Source organism: Lissotriton vulgaris, chromosome 5 (genome assembly GCF_964263255.1).
Source record: "Lissotriton vulgaris chromosome 5, aLisVul1.2, whole genome shotgun sequence".
In the NCBI taxonomy this organism is placed as follows: Eukaryota; Metazoa; Chordata; class Amphibia; order Caudata; family Salamandridae; genus Lissotriton; species Lissotriton vulgaris.
This window is the reverse complement of record NC_141693.1, coordinates 442,663,995-442,678,657: the sequence shown is the minus strand read 5'-3', so window position 1 is coordinate 442,678,657 and position 14,663 is coordinate 442,663,995. Positions and strand designations below refer to the sequence as shown.

The 14,663-nt window shown below is 39.0% G+C and overlaps 1 protein-coding gene across 6 annotated transcripts in view; it reads right to left on the bottom strand.

Annotated features, from left to right (window-relative positions):
- The window catches only part of KAZN (kazrin, periplakin interacting protein), a 198,865-nt gene that overhangs the window by 115,620 nt on the left and 68,582 nt on the right, over nt 1-14,663 (bottom strand). For 4 of the 6 annotated variants that reach the window (XR_015295891.1, XM_086921865.1, XM_086921870.1 and 1 more), the window contains exon 3: nt 12,313-12,396. The exons of the other annotated variants lie outside the window; for them this stretch is intronic. Coding sequence is in view for 3 of the 4 variants with exons in the window: in XM_086921865.1 (XP_086777991.1) it covers nt 12,313-12,396 (84 nt within the window). In the remaining variant the exon portion in view is untranslated. The remainder of the gene's footprint in view (nt 1-12,312; nt 12,397-14,663) is intronic. 6 annotated transcript variants of the gene reach the window in all.

Sequence of the window (14,663 nt, the reverse complement as noted above, 5' to 3'; positions counted from 1 at the left end):
ACCAGCATGGAAGAACCATAAATAGACGACAAGCATTTTCAATCGAATAGGTCTCGCATTTAAGCGAGTTTGAGCTATTAGCATTGTAAATGGCAATGCTTTTATTTATGCTTTTCATTACTGGTGCTTGCTTCCTGAAGCTGTTCCCATGTCTTCTCTCTTAGACTTAGTTTTCGTAATTTTACTGCCTGCTTGTATTCAGATCTACTTTTACATACTTTTTTAGGGTTCTAGGTGTTTTGTGTAATTCCACTTAGTTTTTTTTAGAGCTTTAGAACACGCTGAGTCAAACCAACCTTGTTCCTTAGATTTAGCATTTTCACCCGCAACAAAAAGACCTTCTTTACTGCCTTCTGTTATTGATAGGTAAGCTGTAATACTTTCGATATTCGAGCTTGAGTCATCTAGGCAGGACTCAAAGTCTCTTCTCTTATTATTAACCAACTTGGAGCGAAGGCTATCCTGATTAATCTGTGTTCAGCGCAGGGTATAGCCATTAGTCCTTGCAAGCTGAACCTCACTTATCTGTTTGTATGTACTACTACGTCTCTGCTTAAAAAATAGTGTCATATTGATGTGTATACTCAATGGGAAATGGTCACTAAGTAGCATTGTGTGCGTGATAAAGTTAGAAAGATAGCCTAAACACCTGCAGGAGATCAAGATATGATCTAAAATACTCTGACCATTCCTACTGTGAGAAGTTGTTTTACGAGCCACAACCGGGGAGGCAATTTCGTTAACAAAAACCAAATCAAGTTTAGATATTGTTTCATTAAGCTTGTCCCCATAACACCCATAGCTAAAATGGGACTGATCGTGGCCCTCTTGATCTACCAGACCACAGATTTTATCTGTCTGAATATGGCATTGTTGCGTATTAAAGTCGCTCACCCCAAATAAGTAAAAGTTTGGGTGTTGCTGTATGATATAATGTGTTCCATTTCCATACTCAAACTGTTCATGGTATCTATAATTTCCCTTGTTGTGGTATTGTTGTAAAAGTTGATTAAACCCAATCTTTTTGCCCTTTGTGACTCACACAACAGTAGTTGATAAAATGGATCGTGGGTCACCATTTTTATGCTAGTAAATCGAACACTATTCAACACGAAGATGCATAGTCCCCCCTTCACCCGCCCTTGAGTTGAGTGAATGTCCGAGGTAAAATACGTCCTGAAGCCGCTAATGTGGAGAGGCTCCGTGAGCCACGTCTCCTGCAAGAAAGTGATTTGCTAAGCTGTCACAAACTCTATCCTATTCCTCTTCAGACCAGCCACATTCCAGCTTAGGAATCCTAATAGTTCACACTTATCCTCTCTATGTTGTATACTGCCAGCTGAATCTGTCATACCTTCAGTAGCTAGTCCAGCTTCCTTTCTTGCCAAATTAAGGGATTTGCCCTCAATCACCCTGTCCATGGAATTACATTTTACTGTTCTCTTTGTGTTACCCATGGAGATACGGTCATCAAGTCAATTTAAACCATCTAAGGATGATAGGCAGTGAAAGCGATTGGAGGTTTGAACAGGATAACTATGATCCATCCTTGGTCTCTCTAGAGTAATTGGAATAGGTCTATCGTCATGTATGTCGGATTTCGTTTGGTAAAAATATCCTAAAGGGACGGTTGCAATCCAATCGAAGTGTATGTTAGTAGTTCTTGTTCGGTTCAGGATGATTTCAACTAGCAGCGGTGTCTTAAAAGTTAAAACGATACAGTCACCAGGAAATCTTTTTCCCCCACTCCCTACCCATTCTTGCCATTTTGAATTCACTAAATAAGGGGTTGGTTAACCCTGTTCTGGCACCCAGCCAGTTCAGTGGCATATTTCTTAGTGAAACCCTATTTTCTCTACTATCTTTAGGGAGGGGAGGGAAGTTCATTAATGCTACCAAATACGGTGTAGCCTCAGGTGGTAGATTCAACCGGTCCGATGTATATACTGTGTATCCTGTTTTATGCTCATTTAAAACTTGAGATGTAACTGCAATGCAACTTTCCAATCAGGGTACATGTGCGGTTGTGGTTACCTTGCCCACTACTCTAATAGTATGTGTGGCTTGGAGGCTAAAGGGTTGTGAACCAGGTCCATTTGCCAGTGTGTGACTTGGGTCGGAATCAGTTTGCATCGAGGTATTGTGTAAAGCTAAATGTGACACCTTCTCCTGAGTTTTAGAAACTCCGGCGGTTGCAACAATATTTAAGAGTTCTAAACACAAGTTAGTTATTGTCTCAACCTTCGCTAGCCGGGATTGTATGGAACCAAAGATATCATAGACATGATGATCTAATATTTTAATGGTTTCAGCTAAATTAGCTAATGTTTCAATTATTAGCCTCCCTGATTCTATATTTAATTGTACCAGGGTGAGGGTCGGATTTTCTGAGGACGGTGGGTGGGTAGTGACTTGCTTGAATTGCACTTTCTCTGGTGCTGTGCGAGTCCTAGGGGGGTTAATCCGTGGCCTTCTAACCCGTTTCAGGGGGAGAATTAGACTTTGAGGGGAAATTGTTTAAGGCTGATTTTGGATGCAGCCATTTCCCTTGGGTTTTACTGTAAGAGTTGCACTCATATCTAGGGCTAGTCTCTTTATTAGTGTTGTCACAGGGTGAGCAGGAGTCCTAAGCAATGCGGGCAACAGGGAGTCAAGGTGTTGAACCATGGGACAACGGTCCCACCAGGGTTTACAGGTTGCGGTTGAGTCCCCACAAACAGCGGGAGCTGTCAAAAACAGAAGAAATCCAGCGTACGCATCCCGTGCAGCGGGGGGTGAGGCATCGCTTTTTGCACGAGAGTGGAATGAGCGCCTCCCCCTCGCTCGTGGCTCCGGACAGAATAGCGTAGCACCGTGTGACTGGTAGTTTCCACAGGGTGTGCAGGAGTCCTAAGAAATGCGGGAAACAGGGAGTCAAGGTGTTGAACCCTGGGACAACGGTCCCACCAGGGTTTACAGGTTGCGGTTAATGCCCCAAAAACAGCAGGAGCTTCCGTATCCCAACTGACGAGGAGAGTCATTGATGATTTGATGGCTTTCCTCCATCCTCGTCGCCTGTTGTTCCTTTCTTAACGCTGCACTTTTACTTTAATTGTGCCCTGCTCTACCCTATACCTACCCTATACTTCTCTCCATTTGTGGCAAGAATTCATAAATGTAACTCTTAAATATTGTATGGAAAGAATGCCTTAATACTTGAGTGATAATTATGGTTGTAAAGTTTATTGTGTACTTGCATGTGAGTTGCTAAATAAAATAATAATATACGCCAACTCCTAACAATATAGCTGTACCAAAATACAGGTCTGTCTCAAATATATATAGTTGAGAAGTTTACTTTAACCTACAAAATGTAATTCTCATCTCTACTTGATAGGGTTGAGGATTTTAATAGAACATCAGTTTTCATTAGGTTATTAACGGACTGTGCATGAGAAAGGGATTCTGGTAAACAAATGAGATCCTCGGTAATATACAACTAAACACAGGTGATATCTTTTAACATCTTGATCTTAGAGTGGTGCCACTTTCACTGACATTATGTGCACTGTCCTAGTCATGTACAACAGGAGTTACTTTATTCCTTATAACACATGGTCTCACCATCTAGTTTCCCACAAGACCACTTACTCTCTTCGATGCTTCGGGCCACCGTGGCGGAACTTGCGCCACGCCGAAGAGGTAAAATCTTTGGTGCATAGATCTTTCATATGAAAGAGAGCACAGGTGTGCATAAATGAAGAATACAAATAGAATCTCTGGTGCGAAATTAAACACATTAGAAAAGCGTTTAGATTTTTGTTGCAAAAAAAAATTATAATCAGTTTAATACAAGTTAGTTTAATAAAAAAAAGCACAGTAGAAACATACCGAAAGAATCAATCTTTTCTATAATACCCAGGGAATGGAAAAATAAACATGTTGCCTTTTTCTTCTCAATGTCTAGATAGTAAAACCGAGCAGAAGAAAGAAAAGCAATATTTCGTTTTTCATTCCGTGACCTGCGCTACTGGGTCCAGCAGCAGGCAGTGTAATGTCAGAGTTTAACTGTCATATGTTGTTACAGTTGAGTCCTAATGGATTTTCATTATAATCGGTGACTGGGTGCGTCACAAGTCGCCGATTATAAAAATATTACTGATGGGTTTTCATATAGGGATTGCATAATCCCATGTATTATAAAGGCATATTGTTGCCTAATATATAATGGGTACATTTTTATTGTATTATGCATTTAAAATAAAACTCAAATGCAATTAAATGTGTGAATGCTGAACAAGCAAGCAATAAAGATGTCCCTAAAAGAACTCTACTTAAAGCAATAAGTGTGCGAAAAGCATTATTTTGTAGATTTACATTTGGGCCTTGCCTGCAGAGTTGAACAGGACCTGCAAATTGTGTTTTGGACCTGTCTGTATCCAATTAGATTCTGAGCTCAGGAGCAGCTGCCTCCCCACCTGCACACCAGTTTATGCTTTACTGATTGGCCTACAGGGCACTGGACCAGACCTTTGCCCTTCCCTAACACCCTGTACAGTCCCTTAAGTTCAAGGTCATATGATTAAAAACAATAGGTTTCTTAGTGGTTGTTACATCCGTGTTCTGGCTTATTCCTAGGGCTAGGTTTCTATTGGGCTTAGTGTTTGAGTTCTGGTTGGTTGATAGGGCTAGGGTTGTGATTGGTTAATGTGGTGAGGCCACAATTGGCTCTAGTGTTTAAGGCTAGGGTTCTGACTGGCTAGTGGTATGGCCAAAGGTCACTTGATCACTCGGGCTATTTAACCTCAGGGCATCTCATCCCTAGTGTTGAGGCTCTTCGGACCTAGGGACAGAAATGCTGCCCTATTTCCAAATTATCAGCCACCACCATAACCCATCCACATCATTAAATATACAAACACATTCTCAGCAAATGCTACTCATTCACAACAAACAATCTCATTCCACAATTCATTTTATCAACAAACACTACAAAACACCTCAAAGCACATATATAAACCTTTCTAAACTAACTGCCACACAATGGCACCTTTGTCACATTATTCACTTATTTGCCCTACAGCACTATCAAAGACACACGTCACCATCCCTCATGCCTATACAAGTAATGCACAACCTAAAATAACTTTGCACACACATTTTTAAACATTTACAAAAGCAATAGCAAACTCCTCCAACACCACTGCACAAACTAAAACCTGACCTATCTGCTCCACCACCACCACTCACACATACACATTCCATCCTCAACAAACGCAAATATAAACAAACACCCCTGTTCACAACTTTACATCTACTTATATAATACACAAGACTACACCACGCAAACAGCTGTACAGTTGACCACCTCACTCTCAACCACTATCCTAACCACCTGCACATACAGACCCAACAAAATGCCTTCTAAGCATGTTGGACAACGATAAACGCTATTGTTATTCCAATATAGTAAACAACACCACCAATAGACCCCCTACTACAAGCCCAAAGGATACAACTAGCTCTTCCAGAGAACAAATTCAAACAACCATCAATACACAATCTCTAAACAGGGAACTAATAAATGCATGATCCCTTTCTAAAAACAAGTATCACATTTACGCCTAACTCAGACACAAAACCTGACTTACTCTCCACATTGGAATCATGGTTGGGGGAAGACATGGATTCAGTACTGCACATAGCTGTTCCTTCAGGCTATCAAACTCGCATATATAATCAAAAGAGGCGGCAGACTAGCGGTTATATTCAAGCAAACAAATCTCACCATAGCTGGGGACGTTTCCATACAAGGTTGTGAGGCCCTCATCACCAGATGCCACCCTCCACCAACTATTAACAGTAACGCCTTCCTTCTTTACAGACCACCATCTAGTAATTGAAAATTCCCAGTCACATTTCCAGACGCAGTTTCAACGTTTGTGACTACACTCCAACCTGTGTATCCTTGGTGACCTAAACATCTGGCTTGATAAACCCAATAAGCCACATCCCAGAGCTATCGTCAAGAACCTAGACGCACTGAACTTAAAATAGATCGTTTAGAAACCCACACAAATTTCTGAACACACCCTAGATGTCACTTTTGCCAAATCCAGATCTAGTCCCTTTCCAATGGATTACTCCAGTCACATGCTCAGACCAGCTTCCGTACTTTCGAACACACAGCACCACAACTCTCCATACCTAAAGACAACTTACCAGCAAGCACATAGGGACCTTGGAACAAACTGAAGTTTGATGACCTAGAAACACAACTAACATCCAACACAGATCAGGACACATTACATTCAGTTCAACAGCTCTAGGAGTGGGTCCTGAAAGCTTTTGATATCCTAATTCTACTAAAAACAACAAAACATGCCAAAAGAAAACAAGCACCATAGATGAATGCAGAACTAAAAAAGATAAAACAACAAATTGCAAAGCTACTACGCACCTGGATAAGAACAAACTTCACCTACACATACAACAAAATATACAAGTCCTCTATCAAACAAGCATTAAAAACAACTATTCAAACCGATTTCAGAATGCAAATAAAGAATTTTACAACATTTACACAGACTTTTATTACTGTAAATGCAAAGAATGAATAAACCCATCCTATTCCCAAGATTGTACTGGCAAATCATTACCCGACCATAGCAGAGGCGTTGGATTACCATTTAAACCAAAAGAAAACCACCAGCCCTTTTCAACAATCTTCCCCAGTATAGGTTAACCCAGAGTCTGTGTTCCTTCAAATTAGTATCCAAAACTGATATTTTGAATCTTGTCAAAAGAAGCAGGCCAGCCAGCTGCCCCTCTGACCCATGTCCTACACAAATCTTCAAGAACATCCTTTTAACAACCTCTGCTACCACACCAGTCAGAACAATCATCATTCCTTGACAACAGGAGAATTTCCTGAACACTTTAAAAAGATATACACACACCCGTTATTAAAGAAAAAAAACTGAACCCTCAAGAGCCAAACTACAGACCTACTGCAGACAGACCATTCCTAAGCAGACTAATAGAAAGAGCAGCATTTAACCAGGTGTCTCAATTTATTTAAGATAACTCTGTACTTTACTTTCCAATTTCCAAACAGAAGTCTGTCCAGGAAGAGGCACAGAATCTGCCCTCATTGTCATCTGGGATGATCTTAAACACACAGTAGACCACAACAGGGTTGCTGACCTAATTCTCCTGGTACTTTCAGCTGCTTTCTATACAGTTGATCATGACACTCTAATCCAAAGACTCCGCAATGCTAGCATAGAGGGGACTGCTGTCAATCGGATCACAATCTGCCTTCAAAACAGAACAAATGACATCCATACTCCTCCTTTCTCATCCAAACCTTACATCATAAAAGCAAGGATCCCTCAAGGCTCTATCACTTCACCCATGCTTTTCAACATCTACATGAAGTCATAACGCGCAATTATTAATGAATTTCCGCTCCCCTGCTATAACTCCACAGATGATACACAAATTCTTCTTAAACTAAAAAGCCCAAAAGACATTGGAAAATCAAAATATTTCATTTGCCTCCAAGCCGCTGATCAGTAAATGACATGGAGCCATCTCAAACTAAATGCACCCAAAATTGAAACACACACCTGAGGCTACTGAAAAATTATGACCCACTCTCTGCCTAGTTGACGATTTGGGACCATCTTCTAAAGTATCCAAGGAAGTGAGAAACCTAAAAATTAACATGTACTCTGATCTATCAATGAATGCCCCAGTGGATAGGTTAGCAAGATCAAGCTTCATTACTATGAAATCTTTGCAACACATCTTCCCCCACCTAGGATTTCCACACAAGGTCAAAGCTGCTATCTCCCCTGTACTGTCTAAACTTGATTATAGGTACGGCCTCAAACATGGATCCCCTTCTATCAACTATAAAAGTCTACAACAAATTCAAAACTCTGCTGCCGGACTACTTCTACTTGTAATGCACAAAAATCAGGTGTTATGGGTAACTGGCGCTCATATAGTGTATAACATACAAATCTTAGCCCTTCGAATTATCTGGCTGGTGCATCCAAGTTATTAGGGGGTAACGCCCACCCCCAATAAGTTTCAACAAGAGTTGAAAAGTACAAGTAACACAAGGTCCCGGAGCACACAGAAAATACAATGCAAAATTGCAAAAATATCAATTCAAATTCTTGACTCCACAGTATTGTTGTATGACATAAAGGTCTTTTATTCCACAAAGTCCACTCCTTGCACAAGGAGTGGACTTTGTGGAATAAAAGACCTTTATGTCATACAACAATACTGTGGAGTCAAGAATTTGAATTGATATTTTTGCAATTTTGCATTGTATTTTCTGTGTGCTCCAGGACCTTGTGTTACTTCTACATGTAAAGCCACAAGTTCACATCTCCCCTGCCTTAAGGGCCCTATATAATTAACGGTTGCTAGAAAATCCACTTTCAAGCTGCTTTGTATGAACCACAAAGAAACCGGATCCTTTTGGTCAGGAAGAAAAATCAAAAAATACATTCAACATAGAAACCTCTGCTTCAGATTGGCACTCCATCTCACAATCCCAGTATACAAGAAAAAAAACATGGGGCAATAGCTATCTCCGTTCAAGAACCCAAACTATGGAATCCATTGTCTCCAAACATAAAATCTAAAAGATAACCATCCTGTCTTTAGAAGATTACTCAAAAGCTGGCTCTTCCCTACATGCTGACCATATGCAAAATACAAATATACAGCAATAGTATGAACAAGACACCAATGGTGCATATATGTGTATTGGTAAACATGTATACTTCAATTATAAGTATGCATTCAAATATGTGCATTTCTTTGTAAACATGCACATATTACTTATAAATACAAATATATATATACATTCTTATATATTCATGCTTAACAAATGTACAAATGTATGTATTACCCAAGGATAAAATATATACATTCCTTATATTTATGCTTACAATGCATATAGATCATTACATAAATAACATGGATTTGACTACATGCTTATAGGTATCTATTTATTATGATCATCATATCAACATATAAACATGATTATACAGAAAGTATGGGTAAATGTTGACTGTTCAATATATGTTACAATAAAAAAAGACAAAATCAAAAATAATAAAGTAAGAACAAATACTAATTAATTATTGTGAAACAAATAATACGGATATATATATATATATATAAATAGATATACAAATATACACACACTATGTATATATTTACTTTATTACTTACAAGAGAAATGAAACACATACATATAGAATTAAAAAAACTGAAAATGTATAAATATACATACATATATGCATAACTATAGCATTATATCCATATGTATGACAATCAATGAATAAATAACATATAGGATGATGAGTGTATGCTTTTGGGCTTATTTTCCTATAACACCTGTCACAATGTGTAATTATGATTATAGGAATTGTATCTATAAGTGCTTCACTGCCAAAATATTGGGGGACAAATATAAATTAAAAAACACAAAAATACATAAATTAAAAAAAAACTTAATTTACAGCAATAATGGAAACCCTGAGTTTGTAAATATTTATCCATGCATGTACATATGGACTTTATCTAGTACAATTTTATATATCCTGATTGTTTTCATAATGTGTAGCATGGTAAAATCTCCTTGTCTGTGTACCTCTTATGTGTGGTTATGTAGCTACATATTTATATATTTTTCTCCCACTGTAGAAAAAAAAACTAATCTCCCCAAACCATCACTCTATGACTCATCCTAATTCTCTTCCAAAATATTCCCTAACTCCACACTCTGACTGATCCCAAACCTCTTTTACTTCTATTAATTTCCAAATATAACTTTCTAAACTCTTCCCACTTCTATCCATCTTAGTCATCCAACTAACAGACTCATGTCTACTACTCACACCACTCACAATAACAATTTAAATTTCGCTCTAATAATCCGCCACTAATCCACCTTTGGGTTCTGGAGTAGCGTGCTACTCGACAAAAAGCGCTTCAATGATCGTCAGGGGTAGTCAGCGGTATATAAATACAAATACAGTATAAGGCCTCAGGAAATAGTTTAACAGCCGATATATTTAGTGGGACAGAAAATAGGAAAATTGCCAGGAAATAGGTTAGGGAAATGTATTCTAACCACATGTACAAATGCCCATGCGAGCGTTACACCTTTAGAAATAGGTCATCATGCCCCCTACAAGACATATTTAATAGTCGAGTTGAAATGGACAATCCTATACACAGGAGTATTGTCAAGCAGATAATGGAACTGCTTTGTACACAGAATAATTATTCGTAGATTCATCTAAAATTACAGATAATTATACCAAGTATGTCAGTTATCTTCCTTTCAATGCGCACAATATGAACAGTTGTTTGATCAAAGACTCGTTACTTTCATGTGCAAGTGAAATAAAGATAAATAAGCATTACAAAAATAGAGATTGTCACCAGTTAAACAACATCACACCCACTTAAAAGCTAGAACCACCAACCATAGGAACATGCATAAATGCCAGCAGTGAACATTATCAGTCCATTTCTTTTTATGAAAGATTACCATAATCATTCAGTTATGCAAAGTATTTTGTTCTCTTTTAACTTAAAAATGCTATAGATTTGTGAGGATTTCAATTTCTTAGACATTCCAATTCGAATCGCAGTATTTGTGTATATACAATAAAATTGCTTTGTGAAATGCAACATTGATCACTCGCGGATCATAACATTGTAGAAATTAAAGAGTATGGGGACCTTTGAAAAGCACCATTTTAAGCTAATTCAATAGAGACTCCTCCATATGTTACAATGACAAAAAAAGCTCATTTGAAAGATATATGGCCACCATCATGTAAATACAGTGTAGATCATTTACAATTATGTTGCAGTTTTTGAGATCAGAAATGAAATGTTAGTCTAAGAGTGGACTGCAAACTGAAGATGTGTGAGGGCTTCATGATAGGGTTAGACAGTGTTCTCTCGTGGAAGAGACTGCTTGTTGTACAAGGAAATTGACTGGTATGGAACAGGTCTTTAGTGAAGATAGATACCATAAAGCATTAACTCTGGGAATGTCCTTAAATGCATGTCTTTTGGTTGACCGGAAAATACTGACTCAGTCACTGGAATATCCCACATAGTAGAATCTGAGCATAATTACAAGGGATGTAATGTGTTAGACAAACCAAGATGGGTAATCTTGACATGTGGAGGCAGTTCCATAAATTTTGGGCCATATTTTCAGCAGAAGTTTTGGCTGATCTCCTAAGATGAAGCATTTCTATTTTTATAGAACAGGATATAATTGATGTGTTTGAAATTTGGCAAACCGAGTGTTGGGTGGGCATATCAAGAAGCTATTTCACTGCTACTAGTAAGTGATACATATATTTTTTTAAATACTGAAGGATGAAGTGTGACTGTGGGTATCAGCTGGATGTTTTTTATAACAAGGTTATGAAGTTTGGTAGGATGGTACATTGTGAAGATCAAGGGGGGTAGCTGGGCCCTGTGGATGGAACTGTTAACATATCTCAAATTCTATTGCTCAATGTGATGTTAATATGCTAATATTGACTCCTACTGCTGTCTTGTAGGGAGGGAAATGGGACCAGAGAGATTTTAGCAAGGGTTTTTCCTCCACTTCCTGGGTTTCTTGTTGCATGGGACTTTACTCATCAGAACAGCCATATGATGTTTGCAATTTGTTGGACATTTTGATCATTTCATAATTGTCGACAGATCTGGTATGTGTGTGTATAACCTAAAAGGTTGCACCTATTTATTGCAACTTGTGGGAAGAGAGGGAGGAGGAGTGGGCCTCTGTGGGTAGCCAGTAGTCCTTCGTTAAAAAATGGTGACCCGTGTGTGAACTACATTGCATTCAAGTGCTGGAATATTTGCAGAAACATTTTTCAGTGGTGGTTGTGTATGCATTGTGGACTGATGTCCCTAAGTGGTGTGATAGGTTTAAGAATTATAGCAAACAAATTGAATAAAGAATTTCAAACTTTGCATGAAATCCTCACAGTCTAAGCAGATGCATTCAAGAAGCTCATGCTGGCAACTATGCATGCACCTTTGCAATATTGCATATCCCAATGCCACATACAACTAAAGCCCAATTATCACCCACATATTAGGCAATCAGTGGTGCAAACTGTTCTATGGATTTACATGTTAGAAGTACAAACGTGCAGCTTCCCCAAGATTAACCCCCAACCACAAGGTTAAAATTCATTATGATGTGACTAAATCATAAACAAAGTGTGATTACAGCGTTGATTCCCAGGCCAATATTCTTACCGCAATCACCCTCAGGGAGGGTTCCTTCTCAGGCCGATGTTCATATAAACGATACTCCTTTCTCGCGGAAACACAGTTTGTCATCTAGAGAAACAGGTCACAAGCATGACAGTCTAACTAAGATATTCACCAATCAGACTTCCTCCTTCCCCATAAGGAATATGCAACGTTTGAACACAGAGTAAATTCTTCTGAGAAATATACTAGATAATGCAACAATCTATATGGTCATCTACATTAAATAATTACAAAACAAGATGGAGGACAGGAACCTCCCTTGAACTGATCATTTATCTGCATACTGTTGTGTTGCAGTGTAAACACTGCCACACTAAGAAGCAACGGGCAAGTCTAGATAACAAATACACATTCAACAATGTAAAAACATGCTTTAAATGAGATTGCATCACATTTAGAAGTTAGCTAAGGATACTCATAAAATTACTTCAAGATTTATGGTTAACACACACCCACACCTAAGCTCAAGTACAAGAGGGCGCACAGCAAGGCAGCATAAAACACTGTACAAAAGAAAATGCAAACATGGAATTACAAAAAGCCAGGTATTCTCACCTGCAAAGATGGATGGATGGATCACCCTGAACTGTTTTGCCTCTAGGGGGTAACTGCACTGCTACCACATAGCCCCACCTGGCTTGTGGATGGGTGCTTGCACTAAAGCTTGGGCTATAGCTGGTTTGTGCATGTGTAAAGTGTGAACAGCTACTACACAATCTGTAACTGGTCTATGTACCACAGAACATTCTACTACTGCTACCACCTACACATTATAAGTGTTTACATTGCGCCTGAGGGAGGGGGTCTTGCCCTGCTGCTGTGTGGGTTTTGTGTGCATCTCCTGCTGTTGATACCCATGCTGTAGACCTGTACTGAGGGCTTAATGGAAGATTACACTGCTGATCAGTTCTTAATTTGAAAATAAGTAAGGGCCATGGCCCTTCTCAGAAGGACACTACAGCTTGCACCACCCACTGCTCCTGACAGTGCAGCCAATCACAGTACCAACACAACTACTAACAATCACACCCATACAAGTGTGACAATTCAGACTATTCCAGGCCACCTAAAGCTATAAGAATGGCATGAGCAGCAGGTATTATACATTTTTTAAGATATATTGAATTATTAAATACTTTGTTAGACAAACAGCCCCACTTGTCGTGGACTAGTATAAGAGTGGGTGTTGTGAACTAAGTGTGAAGCACCGGAAATGACTGGCTCAAATTAAGCATTGCTTCTGGTTTCCATGTGGTACCTTTTCTGTGTGTGATGGAGGCTTGTACTGCGAATGCCCATGTGGCATCAATTCTTCAGACTTACTAAACACCTTTTTCTTTACGAGAAAACAAACACTATTGGCATTGTTTACAACCGTTAAAATGACTGCCAATTGTTTATGCAGTGAGCAAACTGCCATCTTTGAGAGTTATTAAAAAATTGAAGGCTTCCCAGTCTCCTTTTAGGTTAAATTCCACTAGACATAATACAGCTAAAGGCAACATATACATACACGTAGAAAGATACGCTCGATTTGGGAAGATAACAAAAATCAGGAAACAAAATAGAACCCACCACTTGCCACTTGAGCCCCCCAATCCACCCAGCTCCTTCACATCAGGAACCATCACTGGTGTTCTTTGGCCTGTGGAAAAATGTTGGAAATTCCTGGCATGTTGTGGATTTTAATGACAAGATGGCACACAACACTGGTATAATGCTGTTCCTTGCATAATGATCATAATTCTTGGCATACTGTGGAAATTCATAGCATAATGGTGCCGGCAGCAGCCATTATGCTGGTCCTAGCACAAAAGTAGTAGTCATTCTTGGCATATTGTGAGCATTGAAGGCATGGCGTTGCCTACTGCAGGCATGATGCTCGTCACAGCATAACGGTGGTAGTTCTTGAAATTAGTTGCCTTTCATAGCCTGACGGTCCACACCCTTGGGACAATGGTGCTGGACGTCATTGGCACACGAAAGGCATTCCTAATATGTGATAGTGATACTAGGATGTGTAGGGTCGAACTTGTTCATGTGTGAGACACAATTGTTTGGTGGCCACACTTGTATTTGATCTACACATTTTGATGTTTTATCCAAAATTAAAAGCATGTACTTGATAGCAAAGTGTGTATATTTCCAGTAACTTAAAAACGTATGATTAGAGACAGGAATATCGCTTTTTCAAAATAAATTCAAAGTCGATATTTAAGTGACAGGTCAAGATTGTGAGGCTCATTGCCAATTTTATTTTCTTGGTACAAGAAGGCAGTTGCTGCTTTGGCTGTTTTTTCAGAACCCCTGGAGGTATGTAGTTATCAAACTTT